General features: G+C 35.4%; 2 protein-coding genes and 1 non-coding gene across 3 annotated transcripts; 1 reads left to right on the top strand and 2 right to left on the bottom strand.

Moving 5' to 3' along the window:
• Positions 1-1,530: 1,530 nt before the first annotated feature.
• Positions 1,531-1,638, bottom strand: LOC112781139 (small nucleolar RNA R71). Its single transcript, XR_003191933.1, has one exon. It is a non-coding gene; the product is annotated as a small nucleolar RNA R71 (small nucleolar RNA).
• Positions 1,639-7,562: 5,924 nt separating this feature from the next.
• Positions 7,563-10,710, top strand: LOC112778753 (uncharacterized). Its single transcript, XM_025823042.1, has 5 exons — positions 7,563-8,123; positions 9,180-9,627; positions 9,737-10,203; positions 10,299-10,364; positions 10,453-10,710. Exons 1-5 carry the CDS (start codon positions 7,563-7,565, stop codon positions 10,708-10,710), a joined length of 1,800 nt encoding a protein of 599 aa, XP_025678827.1.
• Positions 10,711-19,726: 9,016 nt separating this feature from the next.
• LOC112778751 (uncharacterized) lies at positions 19,727-20,395 on the bottom strand. Its single transcript, XM_025823040.1, has one exon. The coding sequence runs from the start codon at positions 20,393-20,395 to the stop codon at positions 19,727-19,729; it is 669 nt and encodes a 222-aa protein (XP_025678825.1).
• Positions 20,396-21,279: the final 884 nt, after the last annotated feature.

Raw genomic sequence — 21,279 nt, 5'->3', positions numbered from 1 at the left:
TTGATCCATAACTTTCATGCATTGCATCATTTTTCTTGTTTTTCTCTCTCTTAATTAAAAATTCAAAAATCAAAAAAATATCTTTCCCTTTTTCTCTCTCAAAATTTCAAAAATTAGATTTGACTTTTTCAAAAAAATTTTAAAATCTAGTTGTTTTTATGAGTCAAATCAAATTTTCAATTTAAAAATCTTATCTTTTTCAAAAATCAAATCTTTTTCATTTTTCTTAGTTATTTTCGAAAATTATAAAAATATTTTCCAAAAATCTTTTTTTTTTATTTTTATATCAAATTTTCGAAAATAACAATAACAATTAATGTTTTGATTCAAAAATTTCAAGTTTGTTACTTACTTGTTAAGAAAGATTCAAACTTTAAGTTCTAGAATCATATCTTGTGATTTCTTGTGAATCAAGTCATTAATTGTGATTTTAAAAATCAAATATTTTTTTCAAAAAAACTAATTTTTATCATATCTTTTCAAAAATATCTTCTCATCTTATCTTTTTCAAAAATTTGATTTCAAAATATCTTTTCTAACTTCCTAACTTCTTATCTTTTCAAAATTTGTTTCAACTAACTAACTAACTTTTTGTTTGTTTCTTATCTTTTTCAAAACCACCTAACTAACTCTCTCTCTCTAATTTTCGAAAATATCTTCCCTCTTTTTCAAAATTTCTTTTTAATTAACTAATTATTTCAATTTTTAAAAATCTTAATTTTCGAAAATTACTAACATTTTTCAAAACTATTTTCGAAAATTACTAACTCTTTTTCAAAAATTATTTTCGAAAATCCTCTCCCTCTCTCATCTTATTCTATTTATTTATTCATCTACTAACATCTCTTCCTCACATCACTCACCAAATTCGAACCCCCTCTTCTATCTGTGTTCGAATTTTTTCTTCTTCTTCTCTTCTTCTACTAACAATAAGGAACCTCTTTACTGTGACATAGAGGATTCCTCTTCTTTTCTTTTTCTCTTCTCTTTCTTATGAGCAGGGACAAAGAAAAAGGCATTCTTGTTGAAGCTGATCCAGAACCTGAAAGGACTCTGAAGAGAAAACTAAGAGAAGCTAAATTACAACAATCCAGAGACAACCTTATTGAAAATTTCGAACATGTAAAGGAGATGGCAGCCGAACCCAACAACAATAATGCAAGGAGGATGCTTGGTGACTTTACTGCACCTAATTCCAATTTACATGGAAGAAGCATCTCCATTCCTGCCATTAGAGCAAACAACTTTAAGCTGAAACCTCAACTAGTTTCTCTGATGCAGCAGAACTGCAAGTTTCATGGACTTCCATCTGAAGATCCTTTTCAGTTCTTAACTGAATTCTTGCAGATCTGTGATACTGTTAAGACTAATGGAGTAGATCCTGAAGTCTACAGGCTCATGCTTTTCCCTTTTGCTGTAAGAGACAGAGCTAGAGTATGGTTAGACTCTCAACCCAAAGACAGCCTGAACTCTTGGGATAAGCTGGTCACGGCTTTCTTAGCCAAGTTCTTTCCTCCTCAAAAGCTGAGCAAGCTTAGAGTGGATGTTCAAACCTTCAGACAGAAAGAAGGTGAATCCCTCTATGAAGCTTGGGAAAGATACAAACAGTTGACCAAAAAGTGTCCTTCTGACATGCTTTCAGAATGGACCATCCTGGATATATTCTATGATGGTCTGTCTGAGTTATCTAAGATGTCATTGGATACCTCTGCAGGTGGATCCATTCACCTAAAGAAAACGCCTGCAGAAGCTCAAGAACTCATTGACATGGTTGCAAATAACCAGTTCATGTACACTTCTAAAAGGAATCCTGTGAATAATGGGACGGCTATGAAGAAGGGAGTTCTTGAAGTTGATACTCTGAATGCCATATTGGCTCAGAACAAAATATTGACTCAGCAAGTCAATATGATTTCTCAGAGTCTGAATGGAATGCAAGCTGCATCCAACAGTACTCAAGAGGCATCTTCTGAAGAAGAAGCTTATGATCCTGAGAACCCTGCAATAGCAGAGGTGAATTACTTAGGTGAACCTTATGGAAACACTTATAACTCATCATGGAGAAATCATCCAAATTTCTCATGGAAGGATCAACAAAAGCCTCAACAAGGCTTTAATAATGGTGGAAGAAATAGGTTTAACAATAGTAAACCTTTTCCATCATCCACTCAGCAACAGACAGAGATATCTGAGCAGAATCCATCTAGCTTAGCAAATTTAGTCTCTGATCTATCTAAGGCCACTGTGAGTTTCATGAATGAAACAAGATCCTCCATTAGAAATTTGGAAGCACAAGTGGGCCAGCTGAGTAAAAGGATCACTGAAATCCCTCCTAGTACTCTCCCAAGCAATATAGAAGAAAATCCAAAAGGAGAGTGCAAGGCCATTGACATAACCACCATGGCCGAACCTGGAGAGGAAGGGGAGGACGTAAATCCCAGTGAGGAAGACCTCCTGGGATGTCCAGTGATCAATAAGGAGTTTCCCTTTGAGGAACCAAGGGAATCTGAGACTCATCTAGAGAACATAGAGATTCCATTGAACCTCCTTATGCCATTCATGAGCTCTGATGAGTATTCTTCTTCTGAAGAGAATGAGGATGTTACTGAAGTGCAAGCTGCCAAGTTTCTTGGTGCAATCATGAAGCTGAATGCCAAATTATTTGGTATTGAGACTTGGGAAGATGAACCTCCCTTGTTCACCAATGAACTAAGTGATCTGGATCAACTGACATTGCCTCAGAAGAAACAGGATCCTGGAAAGTTCGTAATACCTTGTACCATAGGCAACATGATCTTTGAAAAGGCTCTGTGTGACCTTGGTTCAGGGATAAACCTCATGCCCCTCTCTGTAATAGAGAAACTAGGAATCTATGGGGTGCAAGCTGCTAAAATCTCTTTAGAGATGGCAGATAATTCAAGAAAATAGTCTTATGGACAAGTAGAGGACGTGTTAGTAAAGGTTGAAGGCCTTTACATCCCTGCTGATTTCATAATCCTTGATACTGGGAAGGATGAGGATGAATTCATCATCCTTGGAAGACCTTTCCTAGCCACAGCAAGAGCTGTGATTGATGTTGACAGAGGTGAATTAGTCCTTCAATTGAATGAGGACTCCCTTGTGTTTACAACTCAAGGTTACCCTTCTGTAAACATGGAAAAGAGGCACAGTAAGCTTCTCTCAAAACAGAGCCCCCACAGTCAAACTCTAAGTTTGGTGTTGGGAGGCCACAACCAAACTCTTAAGTTTGGTGTTGAACTCCTATATCCAAACTCTAAGTTTGGTGTTGGGAAGTCTCAACAAAGCTCTGAACATCTGTGAGGCTCCATGAGAGCCCACTGTCAAGCTATTGACATTAAAGAAGCGCTTGTTGGGAGGCAACCCAATTTTTATTTATCTAATTTTTTTTTCTTGTTCTTTCATGTTTTATTAGGTTCATGATCATGTGGAATCACAAAATAAATATAAAAATTGAAAACGGAATCAAAAACAGCAGAAGAAAAATCACACCCTGGAGGAAGACCTTACTGGTGTTTAAACACCAGTAAGAAGCATCTGGCTGGCGTTCAATGCCAGAACAGAGCATGGTTCTGGCGCTGAACGCCCAAAATGGGCAGCATCTGGGCATTTGAACACCAGAATTGCACCCTGGAGAAGAGCTGGCGCTGAACGCCCAGAACAAGCATGGTTCTGGCGTTCAACGCCAAAAATGGGCAACAAATGGGCGTTCAACGCCCAGAACAAGCACCAATCTGGCGCTGAACGCCCAGAGTTGTGTGCAAGGGCATTTTGCATGCCTAATTTGGTGCAAGGTTGTAAATCCTTGAACACCTCAGGATCTGTGGACCCCGCAGGATCACCTCAGGATCTGTGGACCCCACAGGATCCCCACCTACCTCCACTCACATCTTCTCACCCCTATTTCACACAATCCCATAAACAATCTTCCCCAAAAATCTTCATCAATCACCTCAATCTCTCTTCCCTATAACCACTTCACCACTCACATCCATACACCCACCTACCTTCAAAATTCAACATCTCTTTCCCACCCAATCCCACCCATATGGCCGAATACACACATTCCTCCATCCCCTCCATATCTTCTTCTTCTTCTTCTTCTTCTATTCTTTCTTCTTTTGCTCGAGGGCGAGCAACATTCTAAGTTTGGTGTGGTAAAAGCATAGCTTTTTTGTTTTTCCATAACCATTAATGGCACCTAAGGCCAGAGAAACCTCAAGAAAGAGGAAAGGGAAGACAATTGCTTCCACCTCTGAGCCATGGGAGATGGAAAGATTCATCTCACAAGCCCATCACTAGGAAAAGGATGGAGCAACCAAGAGAGCACGTTCATGGATCTCAACAGGCACATGAAGAAGCTCATCATCAAGAAACCCCTGAGATACCTCAAGGGATGCACTTTCCTCCACAGAATTCTTGGGAGCAAATCAACACCTCCCTAGGAGAATTAAGTTCCAACATGGGACAATTAAGGGTGGAACATCAAGAGCACTCCATCATCCTTCATGAAATAAGAGAAGATCAAAAAGCAATGAGGGAGGAGCAACAAAGACAAGGAAGAGACATAGAAGAGCTCAAGGACATCATTGGTTCCTCAAGAAGGAAACGCCACCATCACTAAGGTGGACTCATTCCTTGTTCTTACATTCTCTGTTTTTCGTTTTCTCTATGTTAAGTGCTTATCCATGTTTGTGTCTTCATTACATGATCATTAGTATTTAGTAACTTTGTCTTAAAGTTACGAATGTCCTATGAATCCATCACCTCTCTTAAATGAAAACTGTTTTAATTCAAAAGAACAAGAAGTACATGAGTTTCGAATTTATCTTTGAACTTAGTTTAATTATATTGATGTGGTGATAATTCTCCTTGTTTTATGAATGAATGCTTGAACAGTGCATATGTCTTTTGAAGTTGTTGTTTTAGAATGTTAAATATGTTGGCTCTTGAAAGAATGATGACAAGGAGACATGTTATTTGATAATCTAAAAAATCATAAAAATGATTGTTGAAGCAAGAAAAAGCAGCAAAGAACAAAGCTTGCAAAAAAAAGAAAGAAAAAAATGGCGAAAAAAAAATATAGAAAAAGAAAAAGCAAGCAGAAAAAGCCAAAAGCTTTTAAAACCAAGAGGCAAGAGCAAAAAGCTAATAACCCTTAAAACCAAAAGACAAGGGTAAATAAAAAAGATCCCAAGGCTTTGAGCATCAGTGGATAGGAGGGCCTAAAGAAATAAAATCCTGGCCTAAGCGGCTAAACCAAGCTGTCCCTAACCATGTGCTTGTGGCGTGAAGGTGTCAAGTGAAAACTTGAGACTGAGCGGTTAAAGTCAAGGTCCAAAGCAAAAGAAGAGTGTGCTTAAGAACCCTGGACACCTCTAATTAGGGACTTTAGCAAAGCTGAGTCACAATCTGAAAAGGTTCACCCAATTATGTGTCTGTGGCATTTATGTATTCGGTGGTAATACTGGAAAACAAAGTGCTTAGGGCCACGGCCAAGACTCATAAAATAGATGTGTTCAAGAATCATCATACTGAACTAGGAGAATCAATAACACTATTTGAACTCTGAGTTCCTATAGATGCCAATCATTCTGAACTTCAATGGATAAAGTGAGATGCCAAAACAATTCAAGAGGCAAAAAGCTACAAGTCCCGCTCATTTAATTGGAGCTATGTTTCATTGATAGTTTGGAATTTATAGTATATTCTCTTCTTTTTATCCTATTTGATTTTCAGTTTCTTGGGGACAAGCAACAATTTAAGTTTGGTGTTGTGATGAGCGGATAATTTATATGCTTTTTGGCATTGTTTTTAGTATGTTTTTAGTAGAATCTAGTTACTTTTAGGGATGTTTTTATTAGTTTTTATGTTAAATTCACATTTCTGGACTTTACTATGAGTTTGTGTGTTTTTCTGTGATTTCAGGTATTTTCTGGCTGAAATTGAGGGACTTGAGCAAAAATCAGATTCAGAGGTCGAAGAAGGACTGCTGATGCTGTTGGATTCTGACCTCCCTGCACTCAAAGTGGATTTTATGGAGCTATATACCTCAAAATGGCGCGCTTCTAATTGCGTTGGAAATTAGACATCCAGGGCTTTCCAGCAATGTATAATAGTCCATACTTTGGAAGAGTTTAGACGATGTAAAAGGGCGTTGAATGCCAGTTCTACGCTGCTGTCTGGAGTTAAACGCCAGAAACACGTCACAAACCAGAGTTGAATGCCAGAAATACGTTACAACCTGGCGTTCAACTCCAGAAAGAGCCTCTGCATGTGTAACATTCAAGCTCAGCCCAAGCACACACCAAGTGGGCCCCGGAAGTGGATTTATGCATCAATTACTTACTTCTGTAAACCCTAGTAACTAGTATAGTATAAATAGAACTGTTTACTATTGTATTAGACATCTTTGATCAGTTGTATGCTATCTTAGATCACGTTTGAAGGGTTGGCCTCTCGGCCATGCCTGGACCTTTCACTTATGTATTTTCAACGGTAGAGTTTCTGCACTCCATAGATTAAGGTGTGGAGCTCTGCTGTTCCTCAAAGATTAATGCAAAGTACTACTGTTTTCTATTCAATTCATCTTATTTCGCTTCTAAGATATTCATTCACACTTCAACCTGAATGTGATGAACGTGACAATCATCATCATTCCCTATGGACGCGTGCCTGACAACCACTTCCGTTCTACATTAGATTGAATAAGTATCTCTTAGATCTCTTAATCGGAATCTTCGTGGTGTAAGCTAGAATGATGGCGGCATTCAAGAGAATCCGGAAAGTCTAAACCTTGTCTGTGGTATTCCGAGTAGGATTCAATGATTGAATGACTGTGACGAGCTTCAAACTCGCGATTGCTGGGCGTAGTGATAGACGCAAAAGGATAGTAAATCCTATTCCAGCATGATCGAGAACCGACAGATGAATAGCCGTGCCATGACAGGGTGCGTTGACCATTTTCATTGAGAGGATAGGATGTAACCATTGACAAGGGTGATGCCTCCAGACGATTAGCTGTGCCGTGACAGGGCATTTGGATCATTTTCCCGAGAGAAGACCGAAAGTAGCCATTGACAATGGTGATGCATTACATAAAGCCAGCCATGGAAAGGAGTAAAACTGATTGGATGAAGATAGCAGGAAAGCAGAGGTTCAGAGGAACGAAAGCATCTCTATTCGCTTATCTGAAATTCTCACCAACGATCTACATAAGTATTTGTATCCCTATTTTATTAATTATTTTCGAAAACCCCATTACTATTTTATATCCGCCTGACTGAGATTTACAAGGTGACCATAGCTTGCTTCATACCAACAATCTCTGTGGGATTCGACCCTTACTCACGTAAGGTATTACTTGGACGACCCAGTGCACTTGCTGGTTAGTTGTGCGAAGTTGTGAACCATGGTATTGGAATCATGTTGTTGGCGCCATTACCAGGGAAAGAAAGAGCGATGAATTTTACATAATTAAAGTGTACTCACAATTTCTGCGCACCACCCCTGAACACACTTGTGCTAGAGAATTTGGCAGCAACATGGCAAGTCAGAAATGGGTGGCAAAGAAGCTCGAAAAAAGGCTCCGAACTCAACCTCACATGACCCTTAGTGAGGCATATGAGCACATCAAAATCGACTACAATGTCATAATAAATGGAAAGATGGTATATAGGGCTCTGAAAGAGGCTAGAGAGCGTTTGATTGGCAATGAGAGGGCACAATATAGTAAGTTGAGAGAATACCTGGCTGAGTTGTTGAGGAGTAACCCAGGGAGCCATACGATTTTGGATGTGACACCAATTCCCCAATCACCTCCACAGTTTAGCAAGCTATACGCTTGTTTAGAGGCATGTAAAAGGGGATTTAAAGCTGGGTGTAGAAAACTAATCGGACTTGATGGATGTTTTTTGAAGGGTTACTTTGGAGGTCAATTGTTGTCGGCTGTGGGTCAAGATGCAAACAATCACTTCTATGTGATTGCGTATGCTATTGTGGATAGTGAAACTAAAGAAAGTTGGAAGTGGTTCCTTACTTTACTGCAAGAGGATCTTGGAGATCAATATATCCATGGGTGGAATTTTATCTCAGACCAACAAAAGGTAATATTGTTTAAATTTGCTCGAAGTTGTTTCTTATGTTCCAAATTAAATCTTATTTTTAAGTCTATTTATGGCTGATTGAGAATTATTGAGTTATTTTAAGTTTTCCATGGCTGATTTATATTTGTTATTTGCATTATTTTAAGCACAACAATTACTGATCGAGAATTGTTAATTGAGTTATTTTAAGTTTGGCTGATGGAGAATTGTTGAGTTACTTTAAGTTCTTCATAGCAGATTTATATTTGTTATTTTATTATTGCATTACTTTAAGAACAATACTGATTGATTCAGAATTGTTAGTTAAGGTCTAAGAGGTATTCTATTTAGTCCATGATTTAAATTTGATTGCTCAAGATTTTTTGAATTTCATTACTCTCTTAATTAATATGCAAATTCAAAAAATTACATCTGATTGTTCTAATAAATTATATTGTTATTTCTTCCTTTTTCCATCCTGACATGTTCAAATGAAATAAAGGAAACAAGAGTTTAAAATTAAGTACATTGTAATGATCCTTAATTTTATATATTAAGAAGAGATTTTTTTTTAATCACTCAGATCCGATTCCAATTACAAATGGCAACAAATTATATATATATATATATATATATATATATATATATATATGTACGCATGCTTTGCTGCCAAGTCTCGCAATACATACATTATTATGCCATATCAAGTCATAGTCACTTATTATAGAGTCACAAAGGCGTGCTTCATATATATATGTGCTGTAACTTTAAAGGCTTTCACAAAAGTTTCTTTAAGATCCTGATAATACATAGCTATGTCTAAGTTTCAAAATCTTATTACTCTTTTTAATTAACATGATTGTTCTGACATAAAAATAAAATAAAATACAAAGATGTTATGCTGATTTAATATGCTGATTTGATAATTTTATTATTTAATTATATTATTTGATTTAGGGTCTGTTGCCTGCATTAAAAGAAATTATGCCTCACGCTCATCACCGGAATTATGTGAGGCATATCTGGAAAAATTTCACGAATCGATACAAGGATAAACAGGTTAAGAATATTGTATAGGAATGTGCTAAATGCACTACTGATGCAGAATTTCAAACAAGCATGCAAAAGTTGAAAAGGATCAATGAAGAAGCATGGAGCTACCTTGCAAAATTCGAGCCGACATGCTGGACCAAGGCTCATTTCAGTCACGGGCCAAAATATGACAACCTCACCAACAACATGTGCGAGGTTTGGAACGCAAAAATAGTGAATTATCGTTCTAAACCGATTCTAACGATGTGTGAGGAACTCCGGTGCTATATCATGAGGAGAATGACCAAATACAAGCAAGTGTTAGAGACACACATAGGCACTCAAGTGGCTCCTACTCAACAAAAGAGGCTTGATGACATAATGAAAGGTGTGAGATATTGGCACCCAGTGTGGGTTGGTGACGATGAGAGGCGAATCTTTGAGGTGCAACAAGGATCTACAAAGGTTTCTGTGAATCTGTCTCAGAACAAGTGTACTTGCAACGCCTGGCAACTAACTGGTATAGTTACCTGCCTTGAGAACTATTAAATTTCATTCATGGAATTGTTATCTGCCGCTATTGAATGACTTTTTCTTTATAGGTCTCCCGTGTGTCCATGCACTTGCTGCCATTGCTAGAAGAGGGGATAGACCTGAAACATATGTGCACCCACTGCTGAAGATTGGGGCAGCACTAGCTACATATCAACACTGCATTCAACCAGTTAATTCGGAGGAATATTGGGAGAAGACAATATATATGAATCCGATTCCACCAAAGTTGAAGAGGCCAGTAGGCAGACCAGTGAAGAGAAGGAGAAAAGAACCATTTGAGATTGAAGCTAGCAGAACTAATGGCACCAAAGTGAAGAAAACATTTAGGGTCACTTGTAGCAAGTGTGGAGAAACTGGCCACAACTACAAGACCTGCAAAGGCCCACCAGCAACAACAACTAGAAGACCAACCAATCCAAATAGGAGAACAACATCGAGAGCTGGTTCTAGTTCTGAAACCTTAAACCAAAACGCCGAAGAGGTCAACATCTCTCAATCAGCCCCACAAACACAAGTAAAACCAAACCCAACCAAGTTATTTTGAGATCAATGTGGTGGTATTTTTTTTTTATTCGACTGCAATTTGATTTGCTATTTGGTCTCTTGTAGAGTGTAAATGTTAATGCGCATCAAGTTCTGTCAGAAACACCAAATTCGGGTTTAATGCCTAATATGGTAAGTTAAAAAATAGTGAATATGTGTTGCTTCTAATACAGAGGTTTATAATCTAACAATCTAACAAGTTGTTACTCGTTATATGCAGGTAACTATGACATCACCATCATCGCAAGGTCAGGCAAATTTTCAAGTGCCAATTCCACATAGTGCTAGAGCCAAGCAACCTATCATCAGGCCATATAAACCACCCCCCATTCAGTCGAGCATTCCACCACCAATTTCACCACCTACAACAACTGGAGGGGTCTCAGCTGAAACAATGGCAACTGCCAGTAAGGGTACTGCATCAAGGATGTTCCAATTTATTCCAAATCCCGATTTCAAGCATCCAAGAAAAAAGTGATCAGTGATGCATGCTGAATAAATAACATTAGGCTTTTAGTGTCTTAGTTTGAACTGTGTTTTGATGATCAAGGATGAAGACTTGAAATATTCTTAATACTCTATTTTGCTATCATGATGTTAGTTTTGGATGAGAGATTCTTGTGTAGAAAACTCTCTATTTTTGGTTGTTATTATGTTTTCATGCTGTTGTATGCATGAAGAGTCCGTATTTTAACACTTTCTAGTATATTGTTAGTTTGCTGCTATGACATGAATAGCTTTTTTCAAGTTTTGAATGCTATTTTATAAAATATATACTCTATAGTGATTTACTTAGTATTGAAAGTAATGATCTATTATGTTGTTACATTTATTAGTAACTATATAATTTGTGTCAACTTCACAGATAAATAACATTGAGAAGTCATTAGGTGCTTACGCTTTGCTTAATAATGCAATGAAAAATTTCTTAACAAACATACATATTGGAAAACTTGCTTTAACTTACTACCATTCAATCCAAAAAATCATTACAAATGTTCTTGCAACTTCACCAAAATAGCATTTAAACATTGAACTAAAAGAAAACTTACATATAATATATGTCCAATCTAAATCTCTTACAAAGCAACAATAACCATTGCCATGGCCAGAGCTAACAATGCTAGAACCATGAAAACAAATACTACATTGAAACCTCTACTCTTCGAGTCAATCTTTGAGATTACATTTTGATAAACCTCTAATATATCAATTCTACTCTGCAACTCTATTAGTTTCTGTCTCAAATCAGCATCTTCAATCTCACAAATGGGTGGTACATTGGACAGTGGAGGTGGAAGCTGGAGGTGGAAGCTTGAAATACCAGCAGATCAATCGCAGTATAGATGACCTCTTTCTCATATGAGATGAATATATATTCATCATTTTATAGCCAGCACTTTCTATTCAACAAAGTTGAAAGATTTCTAAACAAAAACTATTTAGGAAGATTAGTTAAAACATAAATAATGCATATGTTTAAAATAATAAAAGTATTATTAGCATTTTACATTATGGGAAACTCATCAAAATGTCACCTTTGAATAATCTAACAGCATCATTCTTGTGCTAACTTCATGGCAGGATTCTTCTAGGCTATTATTATTACCAACGCTCATCAGAATGACCTTAATGCCATTAAATCGAAGAGTTGAAGTCCCTGCTTCAGAAACCCATATGCATAGGAGGTCAAACACAGAGGTGTCAACTGGTTCAGCATCAGAGGAGAATTTGGGTGACTGGAGAAACCGTGTCTCCCTCCATGGCAATTCGAAAAAGACGAACTTCCTCTACTTGGCATCATCGAAACTGAACCTAGATATGTCGATTCCTGCAGATAAAGAACTAGGGTTTCATGAAACCTTCAAAGATGAAGAAAGAGGAAGGAGGAGTATTTTTATACGACTGCGTTTTTAATTAACAAGCCCAGGGACTGTTTTGTCCTCTTTGCACACGTGGACACTTAACGGCCACGTGTGCGAGTTAACGTGCCAAGTCAGCAATTTCCGTTGATGAGTCACGTCGGAAAATAGACTGGGGACTGATATGTCTAATGGAAGAAAACGATGGGGATTAATCTGTGTATTAATTTTTTTGGGGGACTAAAATGACCGCTTTTAAAATCCTTGGGGACCGAATTGGGTAATTACTCTTAATTGTATTAGATATAATAAATGTGAACTTTAAAAACTAAAATTCTCTCATAACTAATTTTAAAAAGAACAAAACAATTGTTCATACCTACACCCATTAAATATTGGTCCAGCTCACACTCTGAATAAAGAATGGATAACCACAAAATAAGTTGTATCTACATGGCGTCACTCATACGGGTCGAAAATAACCACCATCTCGACGAACAAGTTAAAACTTAAAACCCTTAACCTTAAGTGTTTGGACCACACGTCCAGGTTTAACATCCACCTTGATTTCAGATAACAACTCAGAACAACAATCTTTTACCGTTAATTATTTAAAAAAATAAATCTAAAATATAAAATTAATTCATCTTGTTTGATTGTATTAGAAATTAAAAATTTAAATTTGATTTAAAAAAAAAACCTTAATTACACTTTTAGTTCATTTAAAAAAATCAAAATACCTTCTTTATAACTCAAACAAAGTTAAACTTTAAGAAAAATTTAAAGTTTTTTTTGTAGATTCCACTTTAAGAGACTAAAAGATCTTTATAGCATTAGTTTAAAAACAAAACATAAAAACAAAAAATGTCCTTGTAGTTCATATTTAAAGTAAGAGTAAATGATCAAATTAGTCTCTAAAAGATCATTAGTTTTTCAAATTGGTCCTGGAAATTTTTTTTATTCAAACTCATTCTTTAAAGATTTTAAATTAGTCATGGTAGTCCTTTTGTCACTTTCTTTATTGATGGGGTCAAAATTTGCTAATATGACACGTTAAGTGATACCACAACACACACCTAAAGGTGTATTTGTTTACAGACACGGGACATTGAGACAGAAACACAAAGACATAAAATCATATTTGACAGATGAGACATGGACAGAGATATTGTGTCCAGAGATACTAAATTAGTGTATTTTATGTTCATCTAACCAGAAAAAATATCAGAGATACTAACAAGAATCACAACTTATTTTTTCTAATAACTCTTATTATTATATTTTTCTTCCTAAATTTTTTGAATGAAAAAAATTGATAATAAATTAGACTTTCATATTTGTTCTAGTTTATCACCAAACAAAATATAAGAACACTAATTTGTGCATGTCTCTGTCTTTTCTGTCTAATTCTCAGTGTCTTATCTTATCCTGTTTTCAAAATCAAACGTAGTCTAAGAGTCTTAATTGACATTAACATTATAAATTTATGAAATTAGATCAAATCAAAGTCTAATTGAGAAGAGAACTTGAGGTATTGGAATTTCTTAATTTGGGATTCATTTGATCTAATTTCATTAACTAATAATGTTAATAGTCAATTAGGACTACTAGGTGTGTATTGTTATGTTATTTAATGTACTACATCAACAAACTCTGACGCCATTAATAATAGAATCGACCGAATAACTAATTTGATTAATTTAAAATCTTTAAAGGATGAATTTGATTAAAAAAATTATTCGAAAACTAAATTAGAGAACGAGTGATCTTTCAGGAATTAATTTGACTATTTATTCTTTAAAGTACTAAAATATATTTTACGCATTAATTTTAAAATACTAAATTACACGTATAGGATTATTTAAAATTCTTTGATTGGATTAAAAATAAAAAATGTAATTTAATATTAAAATAGAATTAATCTTAAAAAAATTAAAATACCCTTTTAGAATAAAGATTAAAATACTCTTTGAGAATAAATATTTTTTAATTATATTAGAAATTATAAATTCAAACTTTAAATAAAAACTAAAATACTTTTGTGATTAACTTTTATAAGAACATAACAACTTCTGAATGTTACTAAAATACTAAAGTAATTTTATTAGAACCAATTCATATTATTTAATTATATTAGGAATTTAAAATTTAAAATAATTTTAAAAACATTAAAATACTCTTATATTTAATTTTTAAGATACTAAAATAGGCTTTTAGGATTAATCTTGGAAATAATAAAATACTCCTTTAAAGTTAAGGTTGTTTAATTATGTTTAAAATTTTATATTATAATTTTAAAATATTAAAATATTCCTTTAGAAAAAATATATTTAACTATTTTTATTTGTTTCAGTCTTTATATTTATCTTAAATAAAAAAGATATTGAGACATAACTCAATTTTATACACTTTACACAAAATACAATATAGAGAATTATGTAGTTTCTGTCATCTTTCAGTTTTTATCTTTCAATCTCTTTCTCTCTCAGTATTAGTCTATCATTCAAACGTAGCCTAATAATTTTATTTATATTTGAGAAGCTATATTTAGTTTTGGATAAATAACTAATGAGATTATTATTATTATTATTATTATTATTATTATTATTATTATTATTATTATTATTATTATTATATGTTTGTATGCTTTTTACGCAAATATATATGCTTTTTTAATTAAATTTATACAATACAAAATTTTTTATCATTGTATTTATATTTAATATTATAATTTTGTTTCACACAAAATAAAATTGTATTTGCTTTTAACGTGAGTATATATGTTTTTTTAATTAAATTTATATAACACAGAATCTTGTATCATTTAATATTATATACATAATATATATTTAATATTATTTTTTCTAAGATTCTAATATATCTTTTTTTTTTTTTTGAATTTGGTGCATGAATTTTCAACTTATTTTTTTTATGTATTAATTGAGTGCTACTACACATCCAAGCATTATTGCTATCCAAATTCATACAAGTAGGTTTAACACTAACAAAAACTACTCTCATTAAAAGAGTGTGATTACATGCATGAACGGCTTTTTCTTCGCATTCTTCCGCCTCCTCCTCCTTCTTCGCGTTCCTTCTTCTTCACGTGTTTTATCCTTATCGTCTCGTTATTTTTTTTTTTTTTGCTTGATTTTTCTTTTCGTTTTCTTGGTTTTATTCCTCACAATAGAGTGAAACAAGAAGAATTATGACAAAATGAAAGAAGAAGAAGAAGAAGGTGAAGAGGAAAAGTTTTGAATTGTGCATAACAATGAGACCAAATGAACCTTAATTTACTCTGAAATGAACCGAAATTATATTGAGAATGAACCAAAAATTAAATTTAGAATGTAAACTCGTTTCAAAACAACCACAGACCAAGTGCACCTTATTTAAATCCAGAATAAACCGAAATTACTTATTGATTGCGGCACACAAACTCAATTCAAAAACAAACACACAAACAAAATTGAATCATGAACAAAAACACATCCAAATCTATCAAGTAATTTTGTGACATTATGTGTTTCTTCTTCTTTGTTTGATTAGAAAAACAAAACAAGAAAAAGAAGAACATGATGAGAAGTTTTGAGAAATTTTTTCTTCTTGATTCTTATTTTTTTATTTGATTTTTCTTCTTTTTTTTATTTTATTCCTCTCAAGAGAGTGAAGAAGGATTATGACAAAATAAAATAAGAAGAAGATGAAGAAGCAAAAAATGAAAAAGAAGAAGAAGAAGCAGTAGAAGGTAAGGAGGAAGAGTTTTGAATTCTGCAGAACAATGAGATTAAATGAACCTTAATTCACTCAAAAATGAACCGAAATTATATTCAGAATGAACCAAAAATTGAATCATGAACAAAAATGCATCCAAACCCATCAATTGATTTTGCAGTATTATATTATTTTTTCTTCTTTGTTTGTTTAGATGAACAAGACAAGAAGAAGAAGAATACGATGAGGAGTTTTTTATTCTTATTTCTTTTTCTTTATTTTTCTTCTCTTTTTCTTGGTTTTATTCCTCTCAAGAGAGTGAAACAAGAAGGATTATGACAAAATAAAATAAGAAGAAAATGAAGAAAAAAATGAAAAAGAAGAAGAAGAAGCAGTAGAAGGTGAGGAGGAAGAGTTTTTAATTCTACAGAACAATGAGACCAAATGAACCTTAATTCACTCAGAAATGAACCGAAATTATATTCAGAATAAACCAAAAATTATATTCAGAATAAACCAAAAATTGAATCATGAACAAAAATACATCCAAATCCATCAAATGATTTTGCAGTATTATGTATTTTTTCTTCTTTGTTTGATTAGATGAACCAGACAAGAAGAAGAAGAACATGATGAGGAGTTTTTTATTCTTTTTTTTGTTTGATTTTTTTTCTTGGTTTTATTCCTCTCAATAGAGTAAAACAAGAAGAATTATGACAAAATAAAATAAGAAGAAGAAGCAGTAGAAGGTGAAAAGGAAGAGTTTTGAATTGTGTAAAACAATGAGATCAAATGAACCTTAAATCACTCTGAAATGAACCGAAATTATATTCAGAATGAACCAAAAATTAATAACGATAACAACGATACGATTAGAAGAAGACGATAATGATGTTAATGATGATGATGATGATGATGATGATGATGATGATGATGATGATGATGATGATGATGATGAAAAGGAAGGAGTAGGAGGTGGTAGTGGTGGTATTGGTGATGACGGTAATGAAAGAAGAAGCGGGAAAAAAAGCGCGTGAGTCTAAAATACTTGGATAAACTTGGATACTAAAATCACTTGGATGTGGAGAATAATTGTATTTATTTTAATTCTAAAGTCCAGTTACTTTTTTTTTTGGGACAGACATGTTGCTTTTAATATTCATATACAATTTTTTTATTTTGGATTTCAGTCCAATATCTTAAATTTACAAAAAAACATCCAAAACTTGTAAAAAAAATGGTTAACCTGATTAACAAGTTACCTTTTTAAATTCAGACCATTCAAATAAAATATAATAAATGAAGAGTTTAGATTTAATGAATTAACAAAGTGTGTAGCATTTTATACTTAGCAAAGAACGTTTAAGGATGAGCCATATTTAGTACATATTTAATCAATGTTTTTCTATTTCATTAAAAAAAGTTTTTTTCATGATAAATAATAATATTGAGTATAGAGAACAATTAAATAGCAAATTTTAAAAAAATATTATTTGAAGAAAATACTTTAATATCCTGACAACTAGTAATCTCTTTTTCATCTATGGTGTATTCATATATAATCCAATTAGTTTGCTCACCATTATTTTAGTGCACAATTTTCTGAACTTATTTTTTTTTTTTGAACAAAGGAGCTCAACACAGTAAAGTGGAGCGAGAGAACAAACAAACAGGAAAACATGTAAAGACTATAAATAGACAACTATCTCTATTATCATCTCCGGCATTGCCATCAACAACAAAAGGGATCTAAGCTACTCCACTCTCTAAAATTGATTAAGGATTTTTGGAACACCTCCTCCGTACTCCCTTCCTTCTTATTGAAAAGTCGTCCATTCCTTTCTAGCCAAACGTTCCAAATAACTGAAAAAAAAAACATATGAGCCACTTGTTGCGTTCTCCCTTCCTATTAGCAACACCTGTCTAGCTTTCAAAGTGTTCTTTTAGCGAGCCCGGAAAAGACCACAATCTCCCAAAGTCACGTAGCCAATAACATCACACCTGCCAAGTAAACTCACAGCCCAGAAACAAATGGTGAATATATTCGACGTCTTTTTTACACAACACGCATATGTTATCACCCTGGCTAATAATTCCCAGTCTAACCAGTCTTTCTTTAGTGTTAACTCTTCCTATCAAAGTAAACCAAATAAATAACTCTACTCGCGGTGGAACCAAACCTTTCCAAATGGTTCTGGTGAAGCTGTAGCTAGTTATTTCTTCCGGGAGGGATTCTGACTGCATCACCTGCACAAAAGAGTTAGTTGAAAATATACCTTCCTTGTCGAACTTCCAAACAACTTTGTCTTGCTTTCCATGAGTTAGCTTAATCGGCCTTAAGGTTTCATGTAGCCGATCCACTAATTCCAACTCCCATTGGTATAACTCTCTTCTCCACTGAAAATTTCAGATCCACTCTAACTCATCCCAAAACCCACAATCCCCTATAACAGACCCTGTTTGGTTTGAAACAGAGAAAAGTCTCGGAAAACTCATCTTTAACGGACCACTTTGTAACCAGACATCTTCCCAGAATCGAGTCCGCCTTCCATCACCCACCTCCATAGTTAACCCCGCTATCATCTTCTCTCTCACATTACTGTCCCTGACCTGCAACTAACAGATATCCTTCCAAGGGCCCCCTCTAGTAGGTAATGTCTGAGCTGATAACATCACATTAGGGTTTAAGTCATAGCACGAGCACACAACCTTCTTCCATAATGGACACTCCTCTTTTGAAAACCGCCACCACTACTTGAACAGAAGTGCAGTGTTTCTAATCACTGCATCACCCACCTCCAACCCACCCGCCTTTTTAGGGGCCTGAACAATCTTCCACTTTACAAGTGCCAAACCATTTCTGCCTTCCTCCTTGCTCCATAGGAACCTCCTCTGCAACGATATCAACTTTTCTGCCACAGCTTTCGGCATCTTATACAAGCTCAAATAGTACACTGGCAAGCTATTTAACACAGATTTGATAAGTACAAGCTTACATGCTTTATTGAGAACTTTTGCCTTCCACAAGCTGAGCTTTTCCTCAACCTTGTCAATTATCGGTTTCCAAGTCCTGACCAATCTCGGATTTTCTCCTAAGGAAATACCGAGATATCTGACTGGAAGACTAGCCTCCTTGCATCCCAATAAGCTACACATGTTGTAAGTCCACTGCTGGTCACAATTTATTGGGATTAAGCTTGACTTATCAAAGTTAATAGATAGCCCTGACATCATCTCAAAGCATCTTAGCAATCTGGCATAGTTCCTGATGGTCTCCTCCTCTAGTGGACATAACAATATAGTGTCATCTGCAAATTGCAAGTGTGATAACTCTATATTGTCCTTTCCAACCAGTAGTGGCAAAATACGTTTGTTCCTGATTGCCTCCCCTACCATCCTATGAAGAACATCAACAACCAGAACAAAAAGAAATGGAGATAGTGGATCACCTTATCTCAAGCCTCTCTCCATCTTGAAAGGTTTAGATGGTGAGCCATTAATCAGGATCGACATAGACGCTGTACCCAGGCACTCCTTCACCCATTCCCTCCATCTCCATCCAAAGCCCATCTTCTGTAGCACAATATCCACAAAGCTCCACTTTACCCGGTCATAAGCCTTCTGGAAGTCTAACTTGATAATTGCCGCTTTCTTCCTCTTTGTCCTTAACCAATGCACTGTTTCACATGCAATAAGAGCTCCATCATGTATTTTTCGTCCCTTCACAAATGCGCTCTGGATCTCCCCCACTAGACCTGGCATGACTGATCTCATCCTCCTTACCATCACTTTGGAGATTACTTTATACACACAACTTACCATGCTGATCGGTCGAAGATCCTTGATCTCCTTTGCTCCTGTGAACTTTGGTGGAAGGGCCACCCAAGTAATATTGGAATCCGAAGGCAACTTTGACGATCAAAAGAAATCCAAAACAGCTGTCATGAACTCTGCACCAATCTCGTCCCAGCATTTCTTGATGAAATTCATATTATATCCGTCACTCCCTCGAGCCTTGGAAGATTCACAATCCCAAACAGCTTCCTTTATCTCTTCCATTGTCGGTAATCTCTCCAGAGCTATTGAGTGTTCTACATCAATTCGATTTACCAGACCGTCTCTGAAACCCACAACCGGTGATCTCTCCTGGTGGTACAAATCTTTGTAAAAATCTCTGATTGCAATCTTGATCCAAGCTTGATTTCTTACCAACCTTCCGTTAATTACCAAAGCATCAAGTCTATTGTTCCTCCTTCTTGCCGACGCCAGGTTATGGAAGTACCTAGTGTTCATATCCATATCCTTCGCATGCCTGGAGCGCGACATCTGCTTCCAGTGTAGTTCTTTTCTGACATACCACTGCTTGCAACAGCCTGCTAAGGCCTTCCTTCTAGCCTCCACTGTATCATCATAAACTTTGTTTCCTACCAAATCATCCAGCTTCCTTATCTTCTCCTCAAAGCGCTGTATTTTCTTGTCCATGTCACCGAAATTGTCCTTGTGCCATCTTCCCAAAGGCATCCTTAAAGCCTTCAGCTTATCTGTGAACTGTAGCTCACCAAGATTCCTCCATTCTTCTTTGACCATTCTTAGAAACCCGTCATGTGTAAACCAAGAGTCCAAGCTACAAAAAGGTCGTGGACCGCCTTTGGAATTGGTATCCTCCACTATAATTGGGCAGTGATCTCACAGGCCTCTCGGTCCCCCTTTTAATTGAATCTCCGGGAACTCATCCATCCATTCCACACTCACTAGAACTCTATCAAGGCGGCTGCAAGATTTGCCTCTAAACCATGTAAATTTTCGGTCATTCAACGGTAGATCCACTAACTGCATATCTTGTATCCAACACTTAAAATCTTCTGCAGAGCCTGTTAACCTGTCCTGGCCTTTTCTCTCTTCAACCTGTGTAACCTCGTTAAAATCACCCATGTAGCATATCGGAACGTGACATAGACCAGCTATGAAGCTCAGTTCCTCCCACACAACAAGTTTTTCAACTCTTGTATGAGCACCATATACCAAACAAAAAGCACAGGGAAAATTATTTTTCAATAAGACTCCTTCAACACATAGCCATCTCTCCCCTTTATAACAGTTATGCATTCTAAAAAACAAGTCATCCCACATTAGCAGCAACCCCCCGGACGTGCCATCCGAACCCACATACTCCCACCCTACAGCATCGCTCCCCCAAATACGTACTACATCAAACTTTGTCACAGCTTGCATTTTAGATTCAATCAGGCCTAACATATTCAGCTTCTGTTTCTTTTTGAGATCTTTTATCATACTCAACTTACCAATCCCTCCTAACCCCCTAACATTCCAACAGCTAAAAATCATAATAAACCTTTATTACACACCTTATTGAGCTTTTTTGGTCTGCATCTACGTGCCTTCTCTTTCTACTTAGCCAACCTCCTCTTTTGGGCAAGCGCTTCATTCTGTTCCTGTAAAATCGCCATTAT

The sequence above is a fragment of the Arachis hypogaea genome, chromosome 19 (genome assembly GCF_003086295.3).
Source record: "Arachis hypogaea cultivar Tifrunner chromosome 19, arahy.Tifrunner.gnm2.J5K5, whole genome shotgun sequence".
Lineage (NCBI taxonomy): Eukaryota > Viridiplantae > Streptophyta > Magnoliopsida > Fabales > Fabaceae > Arachis > Arachis hypogaea.
This window is presented reverse-complemented; position numbering and strand designations above follow the sequence as displayed.